Here is a 22,363-nt window from a genome sequence, read left to right on the forward strand (position 1 = left end):
GTCAAAGGCCAAAAAAAAAAAAAAAGTGGCTGAGTAGATAATTCAAAACTTAGAGCATCAGTAAACTAGAGTATTATAAAATCAAATATACAAATAAGAAAGAATGTCCTGCACACTTGCTTTCAAGTTGGTCAATTAATTATTTTCACTCACTTGAAGAATGTTCAGACTCATGGGTAATTTTCTGAGTGAAACATACCTGTTTAGAACTGGTATGATGGCTCAGTGGTTAGCAAAATGTACTACTGTAGAGGACCTGAGTTTGATACCCAGCTCTCATTTTGAGCAGCTCATAACCATCTGCAACACGATCTCCAGGGCATCCAGCTCCCTCTTCCTGGTCTCCACTCAGTGTGTTTGTATCTGTGTTATTTATTTAAAAAAATCTTTTTAAAATGCCTATTAGGTAAATTGACCATGATAGGCTTAAGTCTTTCTGCTTGGGAGGGAATAGAAGAAAATTTATCAACAACACTATTAGAATTGTTTTCTCTCTAACCTGTACACTGACAGAAAAACATTCAAACCATTAAGATCTTGACCTAACTAGGAAAGATGATATATTTCACAGGACAGAGACTTTTAGTTTTAGTTTATGGATCTGCAGTCTAACACAGAATCCAGCAGCTGCTAGGCATCTGTTTGAGTGAATGGATTTCTATACAACAAATTCAATTAGAAGTCTCAGAAATGAGACTAAGGCATTCTTGAAGAAAGTGCTATCATACAAAATTTTAAGCCACATGGTGGTGTATTAATAAAAACACTCATTAAAGGTTTTTTTTTAAGGTGGGTTTTGTTACTGAGACTATAACTAACTTGTAATTTATTTGTCATCATTGCATGTAAATAATGAAATGTTAATGAAATGTTAAGTGTTGATCGCTATGAAAGTGTGCTTATCAGGCAGTCTATTAAGCCTTGAGTCTGCACAGGTACTTGTGTGCTAAAAATCCCAAGACTTAGACTGGAAGCTTATTCTCTAAAATCGTGGGGGGTTTGTTTTTCTTTTTAAAGATGGGTGTGGTGGCACATGTCTTTAATCCCAGCACTCGGGAGGAAAAAGCAGGTAGATCTCTCTGAGCTGGACACCAGCCTAGTCTATACTAGTTTCAGGCCAGCCAGAGATATATAATGAGAACTTGTCTCAAAACTAACTAAATAATAAATGAAGAAGCAGATAAAAAACAGCGTTTTACAAAAATCTCGGTGCTATGTGATAACTAAGTTAGTGACCAAAGAGCTAGCAAATGTATTTTGAATGGTCAGGATAAAAGTTTTCACCTAATTTTGGACAAAATGTAAACTGTCAGATAGTCCATAATTATTTTCATAAAGAATCCTTAAGCACCGCCCATTTCTCCATGACTAATCCTGCCAGATGTTTCTTCGGTTTTGCTGAGTCACTTTTTCTCCCAACTCAGAACTCTGCGTTCTCACTAACTCTGAAGTTCCTCTGGCCTTTTCTCATATTTTGCCTTTTGCCTGAAAAAAAAAACAAAAACAAACAAACAAACAAACCCTGGGGAGTGGGGAATGGTCAAATTGCTTATTTTACTATCTCACACACATATAACAGGTTTTTAAAAAATTATTACTTTTCCGTTTTACCTTCTGTCATAAATCTTAACCTGTCCTTTTCTTGGGAAGACAGACACTTTGAGAAATATATGCTAAACAGCCACTACGCTTGGCTATCAACAATCACGACATATCCCATGACTGAGCAGAATCTGAGTCATGCTCCAGTGTAGGCTGTTAGAAAAATGAAAGCGGCCCTCAAACTTCTTCATTCTGCTCTGAAACTACCTCTTCTCAGTTAGAAGTTCTAGAAACCAGAAACACCCTCAGCCACCTTGAGCCGGCTGGGGCTGGCTGGGGTGTAAAGCCCTCGGATTCCATAGGTTTGTATTTTCTCGCTGATCCAATTCACTCACAGCCTGGCAGAAAAGCTTCAGTGACAGAGTTCATTTTTTGAATGTTAAATGAAAACTTTCAGAGACAAGCACGGCTGCATAAGGATCTTTATTGGTTCAAATGTGTTGAGCACCTCCTGGGTGCTGGTAACTGTGCAAACAGCTAAAGGGGGAACCCTGTCCCCCTCCCCCTAAAAAAGCTTGAATGGGGAGTTGATGTGTGAGGGCACAATGGAGATTATGTAAAAGACTTGGTGAAATTGAATTGGTAACTGTTAGCATGCTCTGTAAACGTGCACAGGAAGGACTGAAAGTGCGTCCTGGTCATTTACAGCCTCCTCATCAGACTCATTCACCACTGGTTATGCAAAAGGAAATTGAGCCCTCTACGTGTCTTCAAGCATGTCTGCTTTAAGGAATTGCCGACAGGATATTTCTGTCTATGATCAATAAGTTCCCCAAACTGCAAGTGTTTTCCAGACCTGCTGAAGAACACATTTGAGTGTCTGTGGATGGAAAAAAACATCATTCTTTGAACAGCTTTCTTCCTTTGCTCAGTTAGGAGTAGGAGAAGGTGAGTTCAGGAGGGAAAGTCCCTGGAGTAGAGGATCAGATAGGACTACATTGTGTAGTTAGGCCAGTGAACACACAGACCAGCTGACCTCAAGACTGGTATCGTAAAAGGCTATCTAAGAGATTCTGCCCTGTCCTTCTCAGACATGATCAGGAAGCCTAATTAAAAGCCACTGTGAGTGACAACAGCTTAGTAACCTCTTTTACACTTCTCAGAGCCTACAAAGTGGACCTAAGTTTGACTTTACTCAAGGAAAGTAAGAAAGACAGACAAGAAGAAAGAAAGAAAGAAAGAAAGAAAGAAAGAAAGAAAGAAAGAAAGAAAGAAAGAGAGGGAGAGGGAGAGAGATAGAAAGAAAGAAAGAAAGAAAGAAAGAAAGAAAGAAAGAAAGAAGATGGTACAGAGCATCAGAAGACACATTATTTACATCACAATTCGTAACAGTAGAAAAATTAGTTATGAGGTAGCAATGAAAACAATTTTATGGTTGGGGGTCACTACAACATGAAGGACTGTATTAAAGGGTCGCATATTAGGGAGGTTCAAAGCCACAGGCATAAAGAAGGGATAAGCTGGACAGTCAACCAGGAACGACAAGAAATCTTTTGACACGATGTTGAGCAAGTACTACCAGTAGGATAAGTGATATTCTCAAACCTCAACAACTTCAGGGCAAGCCTAGAAAGGGAAGCTAGGAAATGAAGAAAAACCAAAGCCTGCAAGTGACACCTGGCTGCCGCTAGGCTCAGTGACAGAGGTGTGCTTGAAATAAGTGGGCTCCTGGGTCCATCCCCAGGGTCTAGGAAGGAAAAAACAAAACAAACAAACAAAAAAAAACAAATACATTGGAAAGTCCGAATGTTTATTTTTCAGTTTCATTTTTTTGTTTCTCTGCGCTTTGGAGGAATTCACTCAAACCGACTGCTGTCTTCCTCAACATGAGAACCCAAGGGCTACAGAAGTCACGCTCAAATTCTCCCAGGCTTCAAGCTGCAGTTCCTCGGTCACTTCAGGAACGGGAGTGGGGTGCCAAGTGGCCTTTAGACCTAATCCAGGGCCCTTGTCCATGACAGACACGTGCATTTACTGCACCGCCCTGTACAGCGTACCAAGGGACTGACAGAATGTTCTGCTAACCACTGGGTGCTCAGCCAGGGCTTTGGAACTGTCCTTGGCTACCAGGGGTGCGCCAGGAGCCTTGATACATTCTCTGCAAGGGGTTCAGCGTACATCGAAAGAAGAGGAAAAGTAAGACTCCCTTGACTTTCAACTTAGGTCCCTCCAATGCGACTCCTTTCTCCCCAGCAAGCCACCCAGGCTGGTCATCCAGGGATCAGCTCGGGAGCCCGGGTCTCCGCAGTACCTGGATCCGCCTGCGCCGAAGGGGCAGCTCGGTGCTCGGCGGCGCTGTTGAATCACGCTTGAGTCACCCCTTTCGGGGTCTCGGAGTTTCCTACGGGAGGGGAGTGGGCGGGGCAGGGGTGTGGACTGACCCGGAGCCGCCCACCGCGAAAGCGAGTGACCCGGGCCGGGGGGCGGGGAGTCGCGAGCCTCAGCGGAGGCGGCGCGGGGTGGAGAGGAGCCAGTGTCCGCGCGGCCCTTTATAACGCGCCCCGCGCGGACCCCGGCAGCCTGGGTACAACCGGTACCCATCACTCGCTCCCTCCGATCGCTTCTATAGCGTAGCCTCCGCGCCGCCGCCGAAGTCCCGCGACCTCGCCACCAGCCCTTGGACATGGCGATCCCCGTGCGCCCGCGCCTCCTAGCGGCCCTCGCGCCCACCTTTCTCGGCTGCCTCCTCCTCCAGGTGGCCACGGCTGCAGGTGAGTGGCATTGGTCCTGAGAATCCCCCGGCACACCGCCCGCGGGAGGCAGAGAACGGGTCTGGCTGGCTAGGGGAGTGAGGGGAGGGCGGGGTGCTACTCTGGTTCCTTGGGGACGTCAAGGTGTCTCGCCGTACCTGTGGATTTGGCCGTGATTGCCCTGAGGGTTTGAATGAACTCAAGGATGGAAGGTAGTTGGTGTCCGGACTCCCGGCTGTGGTCGCCGCTGAAGATGCCTGCTTTGTGCGTCCACTGTGGTTGCATAAGATAATCTGGGGTTCCAGCTTTAACTCTGAAGGAAGAGCTTCCTAGGAAGTTGGGCCCTTGAAGGTGGCGGACTTATGGGCCCGCCTTTGCCAAAGTCGGCGTGCTTCGCGTGGCTTGCATGTTATCTTTGACAAGGTGTGCGCCTTCCCGTAATAAATAGATGTTCTTGTGGCCTTTGGTTTAGATCTGATAAAAGCAACGCTCTTGTAAACTCAGGGAAGACAGAGTATATATCCACATCTACCCAGTGTTGGGGTGAGGCAGAGAGAAACCCGGGAACTTGCTAAAAGAGACGTTGATAACAGTATTTTAATGGGATAGCATCCTACCATGTGACAGGTGCCACGTGGGCCGCACATTTGCTTTGCTCTCCGTGAGAATTTCAGTGTAAAGATTATTTTAGATTACAATGGGAAAGGTCAAGTTAGACTTTTTTCGTTTATGTGCATTCCTGACTCTCACGTGTGTGGGGACGAACCCTGTTTGGAACTTATTCAAACCCTTCCTTGCCACCTCTCCTTGAGCCCGACTGCTTCAGAAGAGTATGGGACTCTGACACCTTGGGCTCTCCTTCTGTGTCGTTTTAAAGAGGGCTTTCCCTTGAATAGTTTAAAGAAGGACTTCAGGATCTTCAGCCGCTTTCGTGGATTGCAGTGTGGATATTGCCTGGAAAACTGTATGAGTCTGGGGTGGCGGGGAGGGACACACACACACACACACACACACACACCCCTCTGTTCTTTACAAGTTAGCAACGTTTTGGTGACTGACTACGGCAAAATTTTTTTTTTTTTTAAAAAGTGCTCCTTTTGATGGCGGAAGCTGGGAACGTGTTTTAGACGTTAGCCCAAGGTCTGTACCGAAGTGCATGCAATTATGTGTTTATTTGTTTATGTGTTTATTTCCAGAGAAAGCGGTTGATTTAACTTGGGTATCAACTGATTTCAAGACAATTTTGGAGTGGCGACCCAAACCCACCAACTATTCCTACATTGTTCAGATAAGGTAAGCCAGGTTAAAAACAAAACAAGATTAACTAATGGTTTTGTTCTTCCAGCTCTTGGGCACTAACAGAGACTCTCTGAAGCGGATTGTTGGATGGGTTTACCAAGTGGTAGAGTTTTCACGGTAATTTGCTGCCTACTGTCAAGTTCCATCAGATGGAAAAATTTCCATATGCTAGACTGATATGAGAAGAATTGGGGGTGGGGGGTGGGGGTGGTGTATCTCTGTCCCTTGAGTGCTTACGAAGCACATCTAAAGACCTGGTTTAGATCCTCAACTAGCATAGAATTGTCACCATGGTCACTGTGTCACTCGGGAGGAAGTAGAAATAGAAATTCAGTGACTCTTAGCTGTATGTAGGGAGTTCCAGGGCATCCTGCAGTACGTGGGACCCTGAATCTAAATAAATAAATAAATAAATAATAAATAAATAAATGGCATAATAGTTTTTTGAGGGTAATTATAGGGAAACTAATAAGTCCATATACGCTGTAGAGGGGTGAGCCCACTCACACAGACATTTATAGTTTGCTTTGGGATCAACGGCGCTAGTTTCTTCTAAGCACCAATACCCTTTTCTGGTTACAAGCTGTCTAGACTGAGCTGCGGCTGGCATGTCAGGGAGAGGTAGGAGGAATTCCAGTGTCTACGCTGCCCTGAAGCAGTGCTTGATTCATTAATCTATGGACTCTGTGAATTAAAATTTGGTTGTACAATCGGCGGAGGCCAAATTCCTGAGTCACTGAGCTGCTTAGAAAACACTGAAGGATTTGTCTGCATCCTGTGCTGTCTGGGACCGTTTGGCTCATTCAGACCTGTTCACTGATTGACAGCCCTCGGGAACAAGTAATTCAAGACTTTTAATCTAAGCGACCAGGGTGTGCCAGATGTTTTCTTTGATGATTTTCACATATTCTTGGCAAGCTTTTGGTTTCTGATAGACTCTAAGAGACAGATAAGGAACTTGAGAAACCTGCCTGGTGTGCAAATTATTTTAATAGTGATGATGTAAAGGACACAACAGTATCGCAGGCAGAAGGCAAGTACGTTTTAACCCTTTGTTTTTCCGTTTTAGCTTATGTTAAGCCTCATTTAGTACTAGGATGCAACTCTCAGGTGTGAGTCTTTTAAATAACTTTCTGGTTTTTCAAAATGAACTCCATGATAACTATTGCCAAACCAAAAGGGGAGAGAATTTGTGTGTGTGCATGCATGCATATATGCATGTATAGCTATGCATAGCTATATAGACATAGCTTTCACAGTCTATAATTAGCACCACAGTCAAACCTATCAGTTCAAAGGTTGGCGGTGCAGTTCGGTGGTAGAGTTCTTGTCTACCATGTACAAAGCCTTGGGTCCCATCCGTAACCCATGTCACCTCTCCCCCCAATTGTGTTGAACTGGTAATGATGGTACCCTGTAATCCCTGCACAGCTCACTCATATGACTCAGGAGGATTATGAGTTCAAGGCTACATGTTTGTTCAAGGCCAACTCAAGCTATATAGTGAGACCCTGACTTAAAATAAGTTCAAACCTTGTCATTTCATATTCTAACTGTTGAGAGTTATTAAAGTAGTTAATTTCTCTTATATAGACCTGACATTTACCTTAGGAGACTCTTTCCTTCTAGATATGAAGATTAGATTTTCAGAGAAAGTTACTTTTTAGTATTTTGTATTAATTGGAACAACATTGGGAATATATCTTGGGTTGTCTTGATTTTTGAAACAGAAGCCTTTATTAGCTAAAAGTTTTGGAGTTTTTAAGGTGGTCATTATTGAGCCGAGTACAGCTCATGATCTGTAAACATCAGAGCTCAGATCACCACTTGGGAATAGCTGCAGACTTGGGTGTCTTACTGGGAAGGTCACCTTGCTCAGGCCCTTGCTGTTGAGCTAGGTGATCCTGGAAGCATTTCCGTTAGTCAATGCCTGAGTCCCGAGCTAGCCTTCACCCTTCCCAGGGAAAGGGGGATTCTAGTGCTAAGGGTATCATAGCAGTCATTTTTCTGGATGAAACTGTTACTCTGGAAAGCCAGGGGCCCACACTGACTGCTGGTTGTGTGTGCCCAGGCTACCTGGAACCAAGGTGTGCCATGTCTGCAGGAGGCTCTGCCATTTTCTGGGAGGAAGGGGAAAACTTTTCTCATCACTTCTGAGTCTCCTGTATTCTCCTCCCTGAAGAGGCAGCACCTTATCCAGAGGACCCTGTTCCCCACACTCACCCATGCTGCTAGAGCTTGGCTGTGTGGCACTGGCCAAAGGGCAGCTCTGAGAGACTAAAGGCCCTTGGCTGAGTGTCGACAGTATCCTCTCTGAAAGCAGGCTCAGTGGTAGTTGGGAAGCATCAGAGGCCCAGCCTTAGCACCACGCTATGACTTGTGCCGTCCAGTCCATAGTGTGTGTTGAATTCCAAAGCTGAGTTTAGAAGCTTCCAGACACGGCCTCTAACTCAATTAGTGAATGTTTGTTTTCTGTTGGAACTCTTCAGTAAATTAATGGGGGAACTTTTGTTTCTAAATTTGGGGAGGTTTTCACTAACCTAGAGGGACCTTGAAGACTTTTAATGTGGTTTGTGCTCTTAGCAACACCCAGAGGACCTCACTGGAGCTATCTCATTGATGGAAAGAAACTATTAAGGTGCCATTGGCTTTTGATATAGTAAAGATGTAATCAAGGTACATTTTGGTCATTCTGGATCCAAATAGCCTCTCTATACTTACCATAGAAGAAAGTTCAAAAATTCGAGAGGCTAAAATATTCCAATTTTAATGTTAGCATGAGACTTCAAGGATAATGGATATATATGTACATATGTACTCAGGTTCTTGCAGTATGGTTGTTTAAGGGCTTTGAAGAATCCTCATGTGTGCCTCTTCTGTGTGGATTTAGATAGTTGTATCTATATGTGACTCCTCTGCTGAGTGTTTTACCATATTCTAAATCTATGCTGAATAATAAAGTCTATCAATAATAGATTCCCTACATAATTATATTCCATTAAGATCACCATATATGATTAGTCAACCACTGACTCTCCTGTATGCCAGATATTCTGCTGGGCCCTTTGTACATCTTAACCATTTGCTATCTTCTAAGGAGGTGCTGGGTTCTTTTTAACGTGTGTGATCACGGGAAGTATGCTTACCACCCTGAAGGGGTAGCAGTCTCAATACTCAGCAAACACAGAAACCCTGCTGTTGGGCAGAGAGATGAGAACCAGAGCTCTTGGTCCATGGAGAGCCTGCATGTGCAAAGCTTTCATGGCCGTAAGGTTAGGGACGGGGGTGGTGGCCAGCAAGGGAGAGATGAGCGCTAAGCAGGGTGACACGGAGATCTAGAACTTGAGTGCCGAGGTCTGCCTAGCAGGATGATACAGACCTCAGAGCACCGCCGGTATTCACCTGATGGGAGTGCCCGGGGAAAGATGTACCGGAGCGTGGCTAATGGTCATGTTTGTCCTTTCGAAGAATTTTATTTTCAGCAGAAGTTTTCTCAAGTCATTTTTCCTTCGAAGATACCTTACAAAAGAAAGATACGACCTTTGCCCTCCGAGGCTTTGTTAAGCAGGCACTAGCTGTATAGTTTTTCTCTACTCTTTGGTAAGATGTGTTCTCATTCTCGTAGTTAAAGCTAGCATGTAGTATAACGATAAACGAGGCAAACAAACCACGCAAACAACCCAGCTCCACCCCTTGCTAGCGTGTGACTGTGGAAGCTGTTTAGTGCCTCTGGCCCTCCGTGCTCACATACGTTAAAAAAAAAAAAGGTAAAAGGAATCCAGCAGAGCCAACCTAGTTACTGGGTGACCTTGCATTCGTACTGCAAATGCTCAGGATGGGAAATGCCTCTTTAGGTTTCCCTGTCCCTGCCGGTTGGTTGCTCAGAGTACTCCGGTAGAAGGCCGTCCATCCTGCCGGACACAGACCCTAACCTCCCATTTCTTTTTCTCCTCCCTTCCTTTAGCGATAGATCTAGAAACTGGAAAAACAAATGCTACCTTACCACAGACACTGAGTGTGACCTCACAGACGAGATTGTGAAGGATTTGACCTGGGCCTATGAAGCCAGGGTCCTAACTGTTCCATGGAGGAACTCAACTCATGGAAAAGAAGACCTATATGCAACTCATGGGGTGGAATTCCCATCTACAAACGCCCCAAAGTTTATACCTTACCAAGACAGTAAGTAGCTTGGTTTGTAATCCTTCACTCTTAGTCTAGGCTTCTGTATATGCTTGTGCTCTGTGATCCCCCTGCTAGCCATTAGATATCTCTCTCTCTCTCTCTCTCTCTCTCTCTCTCTCTCTCTCTCTCTCACACACACACACACACACACACACACACACACACACACACACACCCCACGGTGCGGGAAGAGGCATTTCATAAGTAAGTGTCTCACTCTCTGCAGATGGGCAGGAGGTTCACAGAACGTGCACTCGTGTCTTGATCACTGTGTCATCTACTAACTTTCTCCTCCAGTCTGCCACCAGTTCCTACCAGTAACCAGCTTGAGGATGTACTAAGGCTGGGCTTGTGGCTTTTCCTCAGGACACCGTGTCATATGCTGAATTTTATATCCTTCATCAGACCAGGGATCCTAGTGTAGGATTTTTCCTCCAGCAAGCACAGATCCACAGGGAAGCCACTTGTACCTGAAACTGGGCTTGTTGGTTCTTCAACCAGCTGAGCTTCATCTGATCTCGAGATGAGCCAGCGTGTCCCAGCTCCCCGCCAGCCTCCCTCATGCTGGGTTTGAATGTGTAGCATGCTTTTCCACTTTTGTCCAAGTGTGCAAGCCTGACATCTAATAAGGAAATGTAGAGAATTCTTGCCAAGTAAAAGAATCTTCCTTCTTTCCTTCCTTCTCTCCTTCTCTCCTTCCTTCCTTCTTCCTCTCTCTCTCTCTTTCTCTCTCTTTCTCTCTTTCTTTCTTTCTTTCTTTCTTTCTTTCTTTCTTTCTTTCTTTCTTTCTTTCTTTTATACTTTCTGTCTTTTCTTGGTTCAGAAGTAGAGATTTCACAAGCTCATCCAGCACATCAGGAAGACTAAACTCTACTTCTTTTGCAAGGCCTGCTGGTTAGAACAGAAGTGTTGTGGCTTTGGTAGTCCCCATCTATACCCTTCTGATTGCTCAGTGACGTAGATGGTGAGAAGGATGAAGGACAATTGAGATTTTACTGCTGAAATTTGGTCTAATGGTCTAATCGCCCAAATGAATGTAGCTGTCTTTCTAGGGTCCCCACTGACAGGCCTCTCTCTTCGGACTCCTTTGTATTTTTACCGTTGTGTTTCAGCATGACACGTCCATGTCATGCAGGCTTCCTGACAATCATTTTCCCCTAGCCATGATTACCCTTCATAGTTCTTGAGCTTTCAGCAGTCCAGACCAAATCCTTTGTGATATGCAACAGAGCACACACGATCACACACACACACACACACTGTTCGGTGCCTTGCATACGGTGAGGACTTGTCTGACCATCACATGACCAGAGCATATGATGTAACTGAATCAGGAACCAAGAGCTTAAAATAGATTCCTTGAGGGGCGGGGGAGGGTCAAGAGGTTGTTTCAGGAAAATGTTAAAAATTAACAAAATTAGAAGGTGACAAACGTGAGCTTAATGGACTTTAAAAATATGTGTATGTGCCTGGTACATGTATGTGTACCATCTGTAGCTCAGTTCCAGTGATCAGATGACATCTGACCTGTAGACACTAGCCATGTATGCATGTATGTAGTACACACATCCATACAACAGGCAAAACACTAAAAAGAAACTAAAAAAATAAAAAATAAAAAAATAATAAAAAATAAAAAATAAAAAAAAACTTAAAAAAAAAACTTTTAAAAGTCTTTAAAAAAAAATAGATTCCTTGATTGACCTGAAACTCTTCCTGGGCTTCCCAGCCCCTAATCCATTGTAGCTAAAATATAAAAGCTTGAAAAACGTCCTTGTACAGCCTGGTAGCCATCACCCTCACACAACCACCAAACTTTTGAAATATGGCTAATGTTGCCAAGGTGGAAAATAATATGCCAGTGTTTGAAAGATGTAAAATATCCACAATATCCATTCTATTGAGTGCATGTTAAAATGCCAATCTGTTAATGGGCCTATTAAAGTATATTATTAAAACGCGTCCCACCCATTCCTTTTCACATTTTCTAATGTCTGTAAGGAAGGGTCTCCTTGTGCTTCCAGAGGATGGCACTGCTACGTGTTGTCTTGAGACTCAGCTGTAGGCCGGCCACCACCCCTGCTCCTGGAGCTGATTCTGTACAGGTGTTCTATACGAGCGATGGAGGAGTTGTCAATTAATAACTAATCGATCTTTTCTTTGTATTGATTTTCATTTCCAAGCAAGGTAATTTTTCTTTCTTTTTTTTTTTTTCCATTTCAGCAAAAATCGGACAGCCAATGATTCAGGAGTTTGAACAAGATGGCACAAAGCTGAGGGTAACTGTAAAAGACCCACTTACGCTAGTCAGACAGAACGGTACATTCCGCACCCTGCGGGAAGTCTTTAAGAAGGACTTGAGTTATATACTTACTTATCGGAAAGGCTCAAGCACAGGAAGGGTAAGAGATTTTCCATTTATTTTTATGCTCCCCCTTTTTATAGATCCTTGATTCTCCACAGCATGCTTGCTCCTCAGTTCAAATAGGAATAGGGGTTGACATGGTGGGGTACACAGCAGATCCTCCTTCTGCCTGTCACTGCTAAGCTAGTTGCTTTGTGCTCTTGGGCAGGGTCCTTTCAGAGATTCCAGTCACACAGTCAAGGAGCTAGACCAGACTGTCGCCTCCCACATCTCCATAATGGGGATCCCAGGGGATGGGGGTGGGGTGGGAGGAATGACTTATTAACTAATTTGTGTGTGTGTCCATGTGTGCATGAATACATGTGCAGGCATGTGTGCAAGAGTGAGTGCATGTGCCCATGAAAGTTTGTGCGTATGTGTGTGTGTATGTGCTTGTATGTGTACGTGCATGTATGTATGTGTGTGTACGTGTACTCATGCATGCTGCTTTGTGATGCTGGGGACTGTTACCCAGGGCCTTGTACACTAGACAAGTTCTCTACCAGTGAGTTACATCCCTAGCCCCTAAATGTGCCTTCTTTGGTAATTCCACCTCTCTTTTCCTATAGAAAAAGGGGGCTGAACTGGGCTTTGTGTATCTGTCTTTTTAGCAGTCACCAGGGTTACCGATTAGCCAAGTGACTTCTCATCCTTCGTGCGTCAGTGACATCTGCATATAGATTTAGTGCCCTGGTTTTGCCTTCCTCGGTGATTTAAGAACACTTATCTTTTCACAGAAAACAAACACTACAGAGACTAATCAATTCTTGATTGATGTGGAAAAAAGGACAAGCTACTGCTTTTTTGTACAAGCTGTGATTTCACACAGGAAAAATAAGGAAAAGAGCCCAGAAAGCATTACTGTGTGCACTGAGCAATGGAAGAGTATCGTGGGAGGTGAGTGACGGCCATGGCTGTCAGTGCCCTGGGAGGCTCTGCTGGCCCCACATCAGAGCCAACATGTACCTCTTTGTTTCAGACATTCAGAAATGAGCTTAGGGTGTCTTAGGGTTTCTTTTTGGGTTCTGTGTTCTCCTTAGGGGCATTGAGGAATGGTTCCACATGGTTCCTTTGGTGAGCAAGCACTTCCCTGGGCACTTGCGATGGGATAGATTCTATGGGGTACTGCGTATGCATATTACAGCTAGGACTTGAGCACTCAGGCATCAAGTTGCAGCCTTCTCTGCCTGTTTTTCCTACTGACATTATGATCCGAGGGAGCAGGGCTCAGGGGAGGAGTAGTTTCTGGACCAGTTAGTTTCTGAACATGGCAGATATTTAAGTGCACTTATGATGGACTGTTGGTACAGCGACTCTGCGTGTGTGTGTGTGTGTGTGTGTGTGTGTGCACATGAACACGCTTTCTGAGTATTCGGTGTTGGGACTGAAAGCCTGTAAAGATCCCTGGACCCCACAGGGCCGGGGCCCTGAGTGCCCTCAGAGGAGTCGAGTCAGGAGACGGTAGCTGTGCCCTGGCTCCGTTAAAGTTTCAAGTCCGTTAAGCCAAGTAGGCCAGACTCAGGAAGACAAGTACCACATCTTTCTCTCATGTAGAAAGCTAGATTTACATTCATATGCATGTATGTGTTTACATATGTGTGTGGTGGAGTCATGAAACTAGAGAGGAGAGCATGAGCAAACAGGAAGACATGCAAAGGGGGAGGGTTAGTAAAATAGCTGTGCTAAGTAAAGAGGACGTGATCTAGGAAAGGAAACTGGAAAAGGACCGAGGGGCAGGGAGGCCAGGGGTGAATGAGAACAAAGTCTAATTACATGTTATTTACGAAAATGCCATAATTAAACCCATTACTTTGTATGCTGACCTAAGCATAATTTTTAAAATGCAACAATACATTTAAGTATTCTGCCTTCTCACTGCTGTTAATAGAAAGTTCTCTTTCCATTGGAGGCCATAGCCCTCTGGGCCAGCTCCTGAGCCACAAGCCTCAAGATGCTCTTTCCTACGCCCCACTCTAGTTCTAGCTCTGCCTGTTTTCCACTTCATCTCTCTCAAAGTAGATCCTCTGGGGCACTGACGACCCCAGCCAACTACTGTCTCTTCCTCTCCGCCATCACCACTGTGGCTCGCCTTCTTTGTCCTTCCCACTTATCTTCTGATAGAACAAACCTCTGCCACCAAATTCAGGGTCGTTTGTGGACTACATTTCCAACACATGTTCTTACAGCCAACTCCGAGGCTCTTCTCTGGTTGGGAACCCTGGGTAGCTCATTTAATGCTGTACTCACTATCAGTTTCTCTCAAGCACATGCGGTCAGGTAAATTCTCAATCGAAGAATGAGAGAGAAAGAGTAGAAAAAATAAATGTCAAGTTTCAAAAAAAAAAAAAAAAAACCAGGGTGGTATAGTTTAGGGTCACGCCCACCGGCAAGTGGGATTGGGCCGCCAAGCTGACTTTACCATCTTTGACTTGTTTGTTTGGTTTTGCGTTTCAGAAACGTTCGTCATTGTGGGAGCGGTGGTGTTCCTGGTCACCATCTTCATCATCATCCTGTCCGTATCTCTGTGCAAGCGCAGAAAGAGAAAAGCAGAGCAGAAAAGGAAGAACACTCCATCGCGCTTGGCGTAGAGAAGAGGCTGAAGCTGCAGGCTCACACCACCTGCGTGGCATGGTTCCCGAGCCTTCGATGCAAACCGAGGATGTGCGGTGTGGAGCTTGACCGTCCTGGTTCACAAGGGCTCCCTTCATGACCTGTTATCCCAGCTAACGCTTCGATTCCAACACTAGCATTTGTCCCTTTAGGATGCACTGAACGGTACCAAACTGGTTAACACTACAGCGCCTCTTGCACAAATGCTTTAGATTGTGTATTCTACACTCAGGAAGACACTAGGTCGCCCAGGCAAAGCCAGTGGACAGAGGCTTTTCGTATAACCTGAATAGACTTTTGGAGAACCTTTGAGAAGTTGATTTCATAGGCTGTAGAACAGTAAAGTGGGAACTGGGTGGACTTTTCTAACAGTTGTACTTTTGTAAAGCGGTATTTGGGGTTTTTTTCCCCCTCTACTAGGTACTTTTGGAAGTTCAAAGCAATTGGCAAACTTTCACATAAACATGTGAAATGCAGGATATTTCTGCTTGGGGCATCTTTGTGATTTGTACTTTATTACAATTTAGCACTTTAACTGACAATGACGGGGTTTAAACATTTGACAGTCAACTCTTTTTATATGACTACTATACAAAGAAACTACATATAGTTTTATGATTTCCGGTACTTAAAAATGTTTATGGTTAACATTGTATATATTTATATAAATTTTAAAGGTTTTGTATATGGGATTTTATATTTATATAGCTCCTATTTGTATATATTGAGATAATTTATTTAATATACTTTTATATAAATAAAGGTGATTGGGAATTGAGACGATCACATTTATATCTTCCATTTATTATTTATTCCTTGGTTTTCGCATTAGGTGACTCTGTTGCAGTAACAATTGACCCTATCCATCTTAGTGACTTACAACAATATATACTTTTCACTTACACTACACATTCTCGAGTGTTGGTAGGTGGTAGCTCCTAACAGTGTCTTCTCATTGCAAGACCCAAAACAAAGCAGGGGTCCCTATTGGATCAGAGCAAAGGTGAACACTCACACATGCACGCGCGTGCACACACACACATGTGCATGTACACACACCTCTAAAAAGCAAAACCAAACCAAAGCAAAAACAAAAACAAAAAACAATAAAACCAACCCCAGGCTGCTGCACCTTCAATGTTTAAGCCATTTTTTAAAAAATGCCTTTTTGGTTATAATTACATCACTTCCCCTTCCCTTTCCTCCCTCCAGCCCCTCCCATGTAATCCTTTCCCTTTGACCCTTAGATGCATTCAAATTCATAGTCTTAACACTTCTGCTCCATACTTTGGTTCATAGGGCCCAGCAAGTCACGTGACCAAGTCTGTCAAGACGGGCCTACTGAGACCATAAGCCTCAGGGCAGGGATGTACTCTTACAGAGCGGGAAGAAAATGCTGTCATCTAGTACAGGCTTAGAGAGGTTTCTCCCCGGAGTCACTTGCATTGTGGAGGAGGCTCAATGAAATGCATTATGGAGGAGGCTCAATGAAAAAGAGACCTGCCTTTGATTTTTTTTTTTGTTGATTAAAATTGGAAGGATCAAGTTAGACCTCATGTGGGGAAACTAAGTGCGAGGACTCGGTCATGCTGCGCGGACTCAGTGACTTCTAAAACGGAGAAACTGAGCGAGCCCTTCCGATGCAGCAAAGTCTTCCTACAGAAAGAAGATCTGAGCAGGATGACGATGTTCTAAGCTGGCTGCCCGGCAAACCTGCTCTGGCTTCCCTCTGCGGAAGGCTGGGGAGTTGCCAGTGACCCTCTTAACTGGTAGGTTTTGTTTGCTTACTCAATAGCAAACACGCTCGGCCTGCCCCACTGCGGGGGCTGAACCTGCTTGTACCAGTGCAGCTTTTGATACCACAGCAACGAGTGTGTGCGGCAGAGTCCAGAAAGAGAAAAAGTCAGGCTTGTGTTCTTGTCCTCAGAGAAGGGGCCTTAGCCCTTATCTTGAGTTCCTGCTCACATGTCTCACCCAGGACAAAGAGCTCCGTGTACCACACGAAGGGCAAAGCGGACTACAGGAGCTCATGCCTGACCTTGCGTTTCTCTGCCAGGAATAATTATAGCATTATGTAATTCCCTAGCTTCATAATCTAAGGAATTTGAATTATCTGCAGATTGAAAGCAGGTCTGGATATAATAAGGTACCGAACTGTGAACAGCGGGAGGAAGCCATTATAGAGCCGGTGTGGCAGTGATGCAGGGATCAGAAGGTTCCATTCCAGACATTAACCACCGCACGCGGCCCCCTCTCTCCTTACTGTTGACGGTAAACAGCTGTTCCTAGACCAACACGATGGGTTCTGCAGTCGAACTGCTGCCCTCTAGTGGGCCAACCTGAACGTCTCCTTACCTGTGCTGGACCCTATCAAGTCTGCTATTAATTACTAAACAGAACTTGAATGCTCTCTACAGATAAATCTTCCATCTTAAATTACTGTTTGGTATATATGTAAGAAACTGGAATTTTTGGACTCTGAGTCAGAGCACCAATCATCTTGCTCCTTCAGGGAAAACTCATTTCCAAAGGTCCTTTCTTCGTGCTCCAGGACATCTGTATTTAACATGTAATCCCCCAACTGTTGTCCCCTTGGTTTTTTTTCTTTATTTTAATCTTGGCTTTAATACAGTAGGATCAATCCTATTTAAGGAGAGGCTCTCGCAATTGACTAGTATGTGTATTTGTTTAACATACCTGGAGCCCTTACACAAAAGGATGCTCTAACTGGGTGGTGCACATAGCTCATCTGTGTAGCAAAACGAGAAGACAATTCTGGGATGTGACACAGACTTCCGGAATACACTTTCCACAAGTCCCCACCACTGACTTTTCACTGGAAATCCAACTAATTATTTAAGCAAGCTGGAGCTGGGTTTTCTGTTCCCTGTCATCATGCCTTCTGTTCTTTGTAGTAAAAAAAAAAAAATACCCAAACTCACATTGTATTATCACTAATATGGAAGTTAAGCATAAAAGAAGAAGCTGTCATTGGTGGTTTGAATGAGAATAGCTCCCCATAGGTTCATATGTTGAAATGCATGGTTCCCAGTTGGCAGATTTGGGAAGATTTTGCCTTGTTGGAGGTATGGTTAGGTTAACATGTGTGGCCTTGTTGGAGTGTGTTGTTAGGGGGTGGGCTTCGAGGTTGAAAAGCACATGCCGTCAGGCGGTGGTGGCGCATGCCTTTAATCCCAGCACTTGGGAGGCAGAGGCAGGCGGATTTCTGATTTCGAGGCTAGCCTGGTCTACAGAGTGAGTTCCAGGACAGCCAGGGCTACACAGAGAAACCCTGTCTCAAAAAAAAAAAAAAAAAGAAAAGCACATGTCATTCCCAGTCCCCACCCCCCGTGCTTGTGAATCAAGACAAAAAGCTCTGAGCTGCTGCTCCAGCTCCACGCCTGCCTGTCTGCTGCATGCATCTCACCATGTTCGTGGACTCTATTGACTACTCTCTGGAGCTGAGCCCTAAATTGAACAGTGCTTTGTCCCAGCAAATGCACAGTAACTAAATGCAGAGCACCTATAACGGAAACTTGAGATGTTGAGAACTCCTAGTATAAACACGTTCTCTTCAAGAGTTCATGACTATGTAAGACTTTGCCCATGAAATTCTCCTCTTCTAGCATGGCCTTTTTCCTTTGCTTGGCTATTCCTATCAGAATATAAATATATTATTTTCTATCTCAACTCACTCCCCCCCCCATACACACACACTCAATTTCAACTTTTAAAAAGCCCTGTTCTTTGGACACTACCCTCTGCCCTCCAACTTGTAAATGCTGAGTTGCCCTAGTGTTTGACCCCATCTCCGTAAGCAGTTACTCTGACGTTGTGTCCAAGCCCGTGGTCTAGTGCCATCTAGTGTACACGCTGTAAGCCTGCAACATCTAAGTGTGATGCCTTCCAAATATGTGCTATAGCCCCAGCTTCTTTAAAAGTTCAGAGCTGCCGTGCCAATCCAACTACTTACACAACATACTTGATATCTAACAGTTGTTTTATTCAAACCATCCAAAGAGAAGCTAATTCCCTACCCCCTTCAAATCTAGTTCTCTCCAATCTTTCCCATTTCAAGAAATGACAGCTTGGCTCAGGCCAAGACCCTGGTGTAACCATTAACATCTCTTTCCTTTTCCCATGCCCCTTCTGTCTAAGTGAAGTTGGCCAGCTTGCTCGTTAAACAAGATTCCAGTTGCAACAGTCACTCCCCCGACTCCACTCTGAGGCACTTTGATGGGCCTGCCCTGCCAGGCAAGGCCACCCTTCCTTCACTCTTCACCTTCTTAGTCCCTGCTCCCGCCATGATCTTCATGACAGGGCACAAAGCCCCAGGACACAACTATCATAACATGCTGATTTTTAGGACTCCGTTTGTAATTTAGGCTCACCCCCCCCCTTTTCCTATTTGACAGCAGAAACCATTCCAGGCCTTCCAGTGATTCCCTCATTGTTGTGTGGCTTTTCCTGAAGGCTATGAACCAACGTCTATTCACTGCAGACAGAGGACACCAGTGACAGAACAAAGACACAATTCCACCTGCTGCCGGCTAATTTTAGGTCAACTTGACACAAGACAGAATCACTTAAGAAGAGAGAACTTCAGTTGAGAAAATGCCTCTGTAAGATCAGGCTGTCTACAGACAAACCTGTACAGCATTTTCTTAATAAGTGGCTGATGGGGGCAGGGCCAACTTATTGTGGGCGGGATATTCCTGAGATGGGTCCTAGGTTTTATAAGAAAGCAGGCTGAGCATGCTATGGGGAGCAAACCAGTAAGCAGCACCCTTCCATGACCTCTGCATCAGCTCCTACCTCCAGGTTCCTGCCCACTTAGTTTGAATTTCCCTGACTTCTTCCAGTGAACTGTGATTCAGGACATGTAAACCAATAAACCCTTTCCTCCCCAAGATACTCTTGGTCATGGTGTTTCTGCACTAAGGCGCATCTAAATGTAGTTTGCTGAACCAAGGAATTTAGTGGGATGACATATAGCGTGGCTGGGTGTTACTCACAGAAGCATGGGCAATTTGCTGGCCGCTACACCACTGCTGAAGAGCACCCATCCAAGCACGTATCAGTGGGGAAGGGAGGTGCCCTGTGCCCTTCTTTCTCCTACCCTTGACCACATGCTACACAGCAGGCCGTCATCCTGACATTCCTGTTTGATCTGCTGTTTTTGCTCTGAGGACAGATGTCCACTTGTCTTCGGTTTTACCTCATTTCCCCTTAACAGCTAAGCTGTGCCATTTCCTTTAGAAGAAAAACTGCACGCTGGCCGAAATGAAATCCTGTGTCCATCCCCGACTGCCTGGGTTAATTCTGTTCATTTACCAGGATGCTTTCAAGTCATCCATCATCCTCTTCCAACGTCGGCAAATCCAACCCTGCTCCAAGCTGCCCCCAAATGAGCAGCTCTGGCGATGCCTAAGAAACACTTACTTAATTAGAGGTCTTTGACAAGAAGCTCTGAAAACAATTCAATGCCTCAAGTTTGAGGCCTGGTCTATTAACAAGTGCAATGTTTACTATTTACCTCTCAGGGAGGCTGGCTGGGTAGGTACAGACCAGAACAGGCATTCCAACCTTTGGAGAAGTCAGAATGCAGCCACTTCTGAACTCAGCATAAATGAAAAGCAAGAAAAGCATGATAAAATCCTCCCTGTGCAGACACCTTTACGTGAAGATCTGTCATGCAGGCACCTGTGGGACTGGCCCTATTGAACAGAAAGCTTTAGTGAAAACTGGAGGTCTGGTTTTTTTTGTTTTTTGTTTTTTTGGGTTTTTTTGTTTTTTTGTTTTTTTTTTTGCCAGGTAAACTAACTGTTCAGAAGATCTTCATCTCTTGGCTCAGTGGGTAAAGGCATTTGCAACCCAAGCCTGGGGGCCTGAGTTCTATCCCTGGGAACACAGTAAAAGGGTAGGAGAAAGCCAACTCCACAAAGTTGGCCTCTGACCACCATGTCTACACCCATACAAACAGTAATGAATTCAAAACTGTTGATTTTTCAAAAGGCCATCTCTTTTTGGCCTGTGACTCTATATTAGGAGTGTGTCAATAAATAATTTAGGAAATCATCCTTTTCTGGGGAAAACAAAACCACTACAAAGAAAATCCAGGAACTATGAGATGGAGAAACTGTGATTCGTTTTAAATTAAACAGGTAATCTTTTTCCTTTGAGACAGATCTTGCATGTAGCCAGGCAGTTATCAAACTCATGACCTTCCCGGTTTTGGAATTGCAGATGTGTAATTTCCAAACAGAAGCCCACAGAAACACTGAGAGATTCCTGACATACACCCTCATTTTCAGGCATCACCCCCCAAATAAAATTGCTTTAACATAGTAATTCATCTTCTCTGACAAATATTTCAGGTAAAAAAAAAAAGAGACACAACCCCCAGAAGGGCGGGGATAATTTTCCCTCACACAGATATACAGCAGTGTCTTGACCACAATGATGGGTGGCACCATCTACAGTTCCTGAGAAACATAGACAATGGGACAAGAACATTCAGGCTAAATTATAAAATTACTAAAAAGCCCATAAATGAAAGACAAAATGTTCCACCCATAAATGATTACAAATGAAGAGCCATGAGGGAAGAGGTGTGAGCAAGATAATCTTCCTCAGGTGCCTGGGACTTCCGTGGCCCAAAGCTAGAGGTGTCACACTGTCTAGGGACAGCCTTTTAGTAAACTATTTGGGAAACTAGTTCGAAGGTGGAATTCTTGAACCAGACGAACCTACAGAGCCAGAATCAGAACGTCCAGATGCTCTCTATGACACTGGGACTAGAGGGACCGCTCTGTGATCTTCCTAACCACGTAACCCACCGTTCCCGATGTCCCTCCCAAAGGTGGATGAGTGACATGGGATGGAAAGGGACAGAGCTGCAGACCTGAGAGGAACCATATATCAACTCCCAAGCAAGCCATTCGTGAATGCTCTCAGCAGAGCTGCGGCCCCATGATCAACTTCTCAGAGACACACGGAGGACCTCTGCTCTTCCCCACAGTTGCGTGAACAGCAGACTTCCCTGCCCCAGCCTCAACGGTGGGTACCCTGCTTCTGTCTGCTTGTGCATTCAGATTCGCACATTAGTCATCATTCTCATACTAACTCTACATGCCAGACATTATGGATTTTACTTAAATATGACAGGTACTATCTCAATTCTTACAGAGCTTGCTAAATCGTAGGGTAAAATGTCAAACAAGCCGTTATAATAGTGTATAAATGTTATCACTGAGAGTGAAGGAGCTCACAAGAGCCATCTATCTCAAACTTGTAGATAGGTGTTTTAATTTCTTATTTGAAAGACAAAGAGTTCACCGGGAGAAGGGAAAGAGGGAATGCCTGACTCAAAGCACCCAAACTGCACGCTGGGCACAGATAATGCAATGTAAGCCGTCTCATCAGATATGGCTTCTGTGTTACTTTGCACATTCCTAGCAGGTCACTGCCTAAAACAGAGAGGGGCCAGTGAATACATCAGCAATGGCAAATAAACAACAAAATTAGGAGGAAAGTTAAGTACTAATAATATTTTTTTGAGTTTAGGATGACT

The 22,363-nt window shown here is 44.4% G+C and overlaps 1 protein-coding gene across 1 annotated transcript; it reads left to right on the plus strand.

The window, feature by feature from the left end:
• Window positions 1-3,615: 3,615 nt before the first annotated feature.
• Window positions 3,616-15,409, plus strand: F3 (coagulation factor III, tissue factor). The gene is made up of 7 exons (XM_028752192.1): window positions 3,616-3,738; window positions 4,172-4,313; window positions 5,489-5,585; window positions 9,556-9,773; window positions 12,000-12,178; window positions 12,918-13,077; window positions 14,635-15,409. The coding sequence occupies exons 2-7, from the start codon at window positions 4,226-4,228 to the stop codon at window positions 14,766-14,768; spliced, it is 876 nt and encodes a 291-aa protein (XP_028608025.1). The 5' UTR covers window positions 3,616-3,738; window positions 4,172-4,225; the 3' UTR covers window positions 14,769-15,409.
• The last annotated feature ends 6,954 nt before the right edge of the window (window positions 15,410-22,363 follow it).

The sequence above is a fragment of the Grammomys surdaster genome, unplaced genomic scaffold, assembly GCF_004785775.1.
Source record: "Grammomys surdaster isolate TR1022 unplaced genomic scaffold, NIH_TR_1.0 125881, whole genome shotgun sequence".
Taxonomy (NCBI): Eukaryota; Metazoa; Chordata; class Mammalia; order Rodentia; family Muridae; genus Grammomys; species Grammomys surdaster.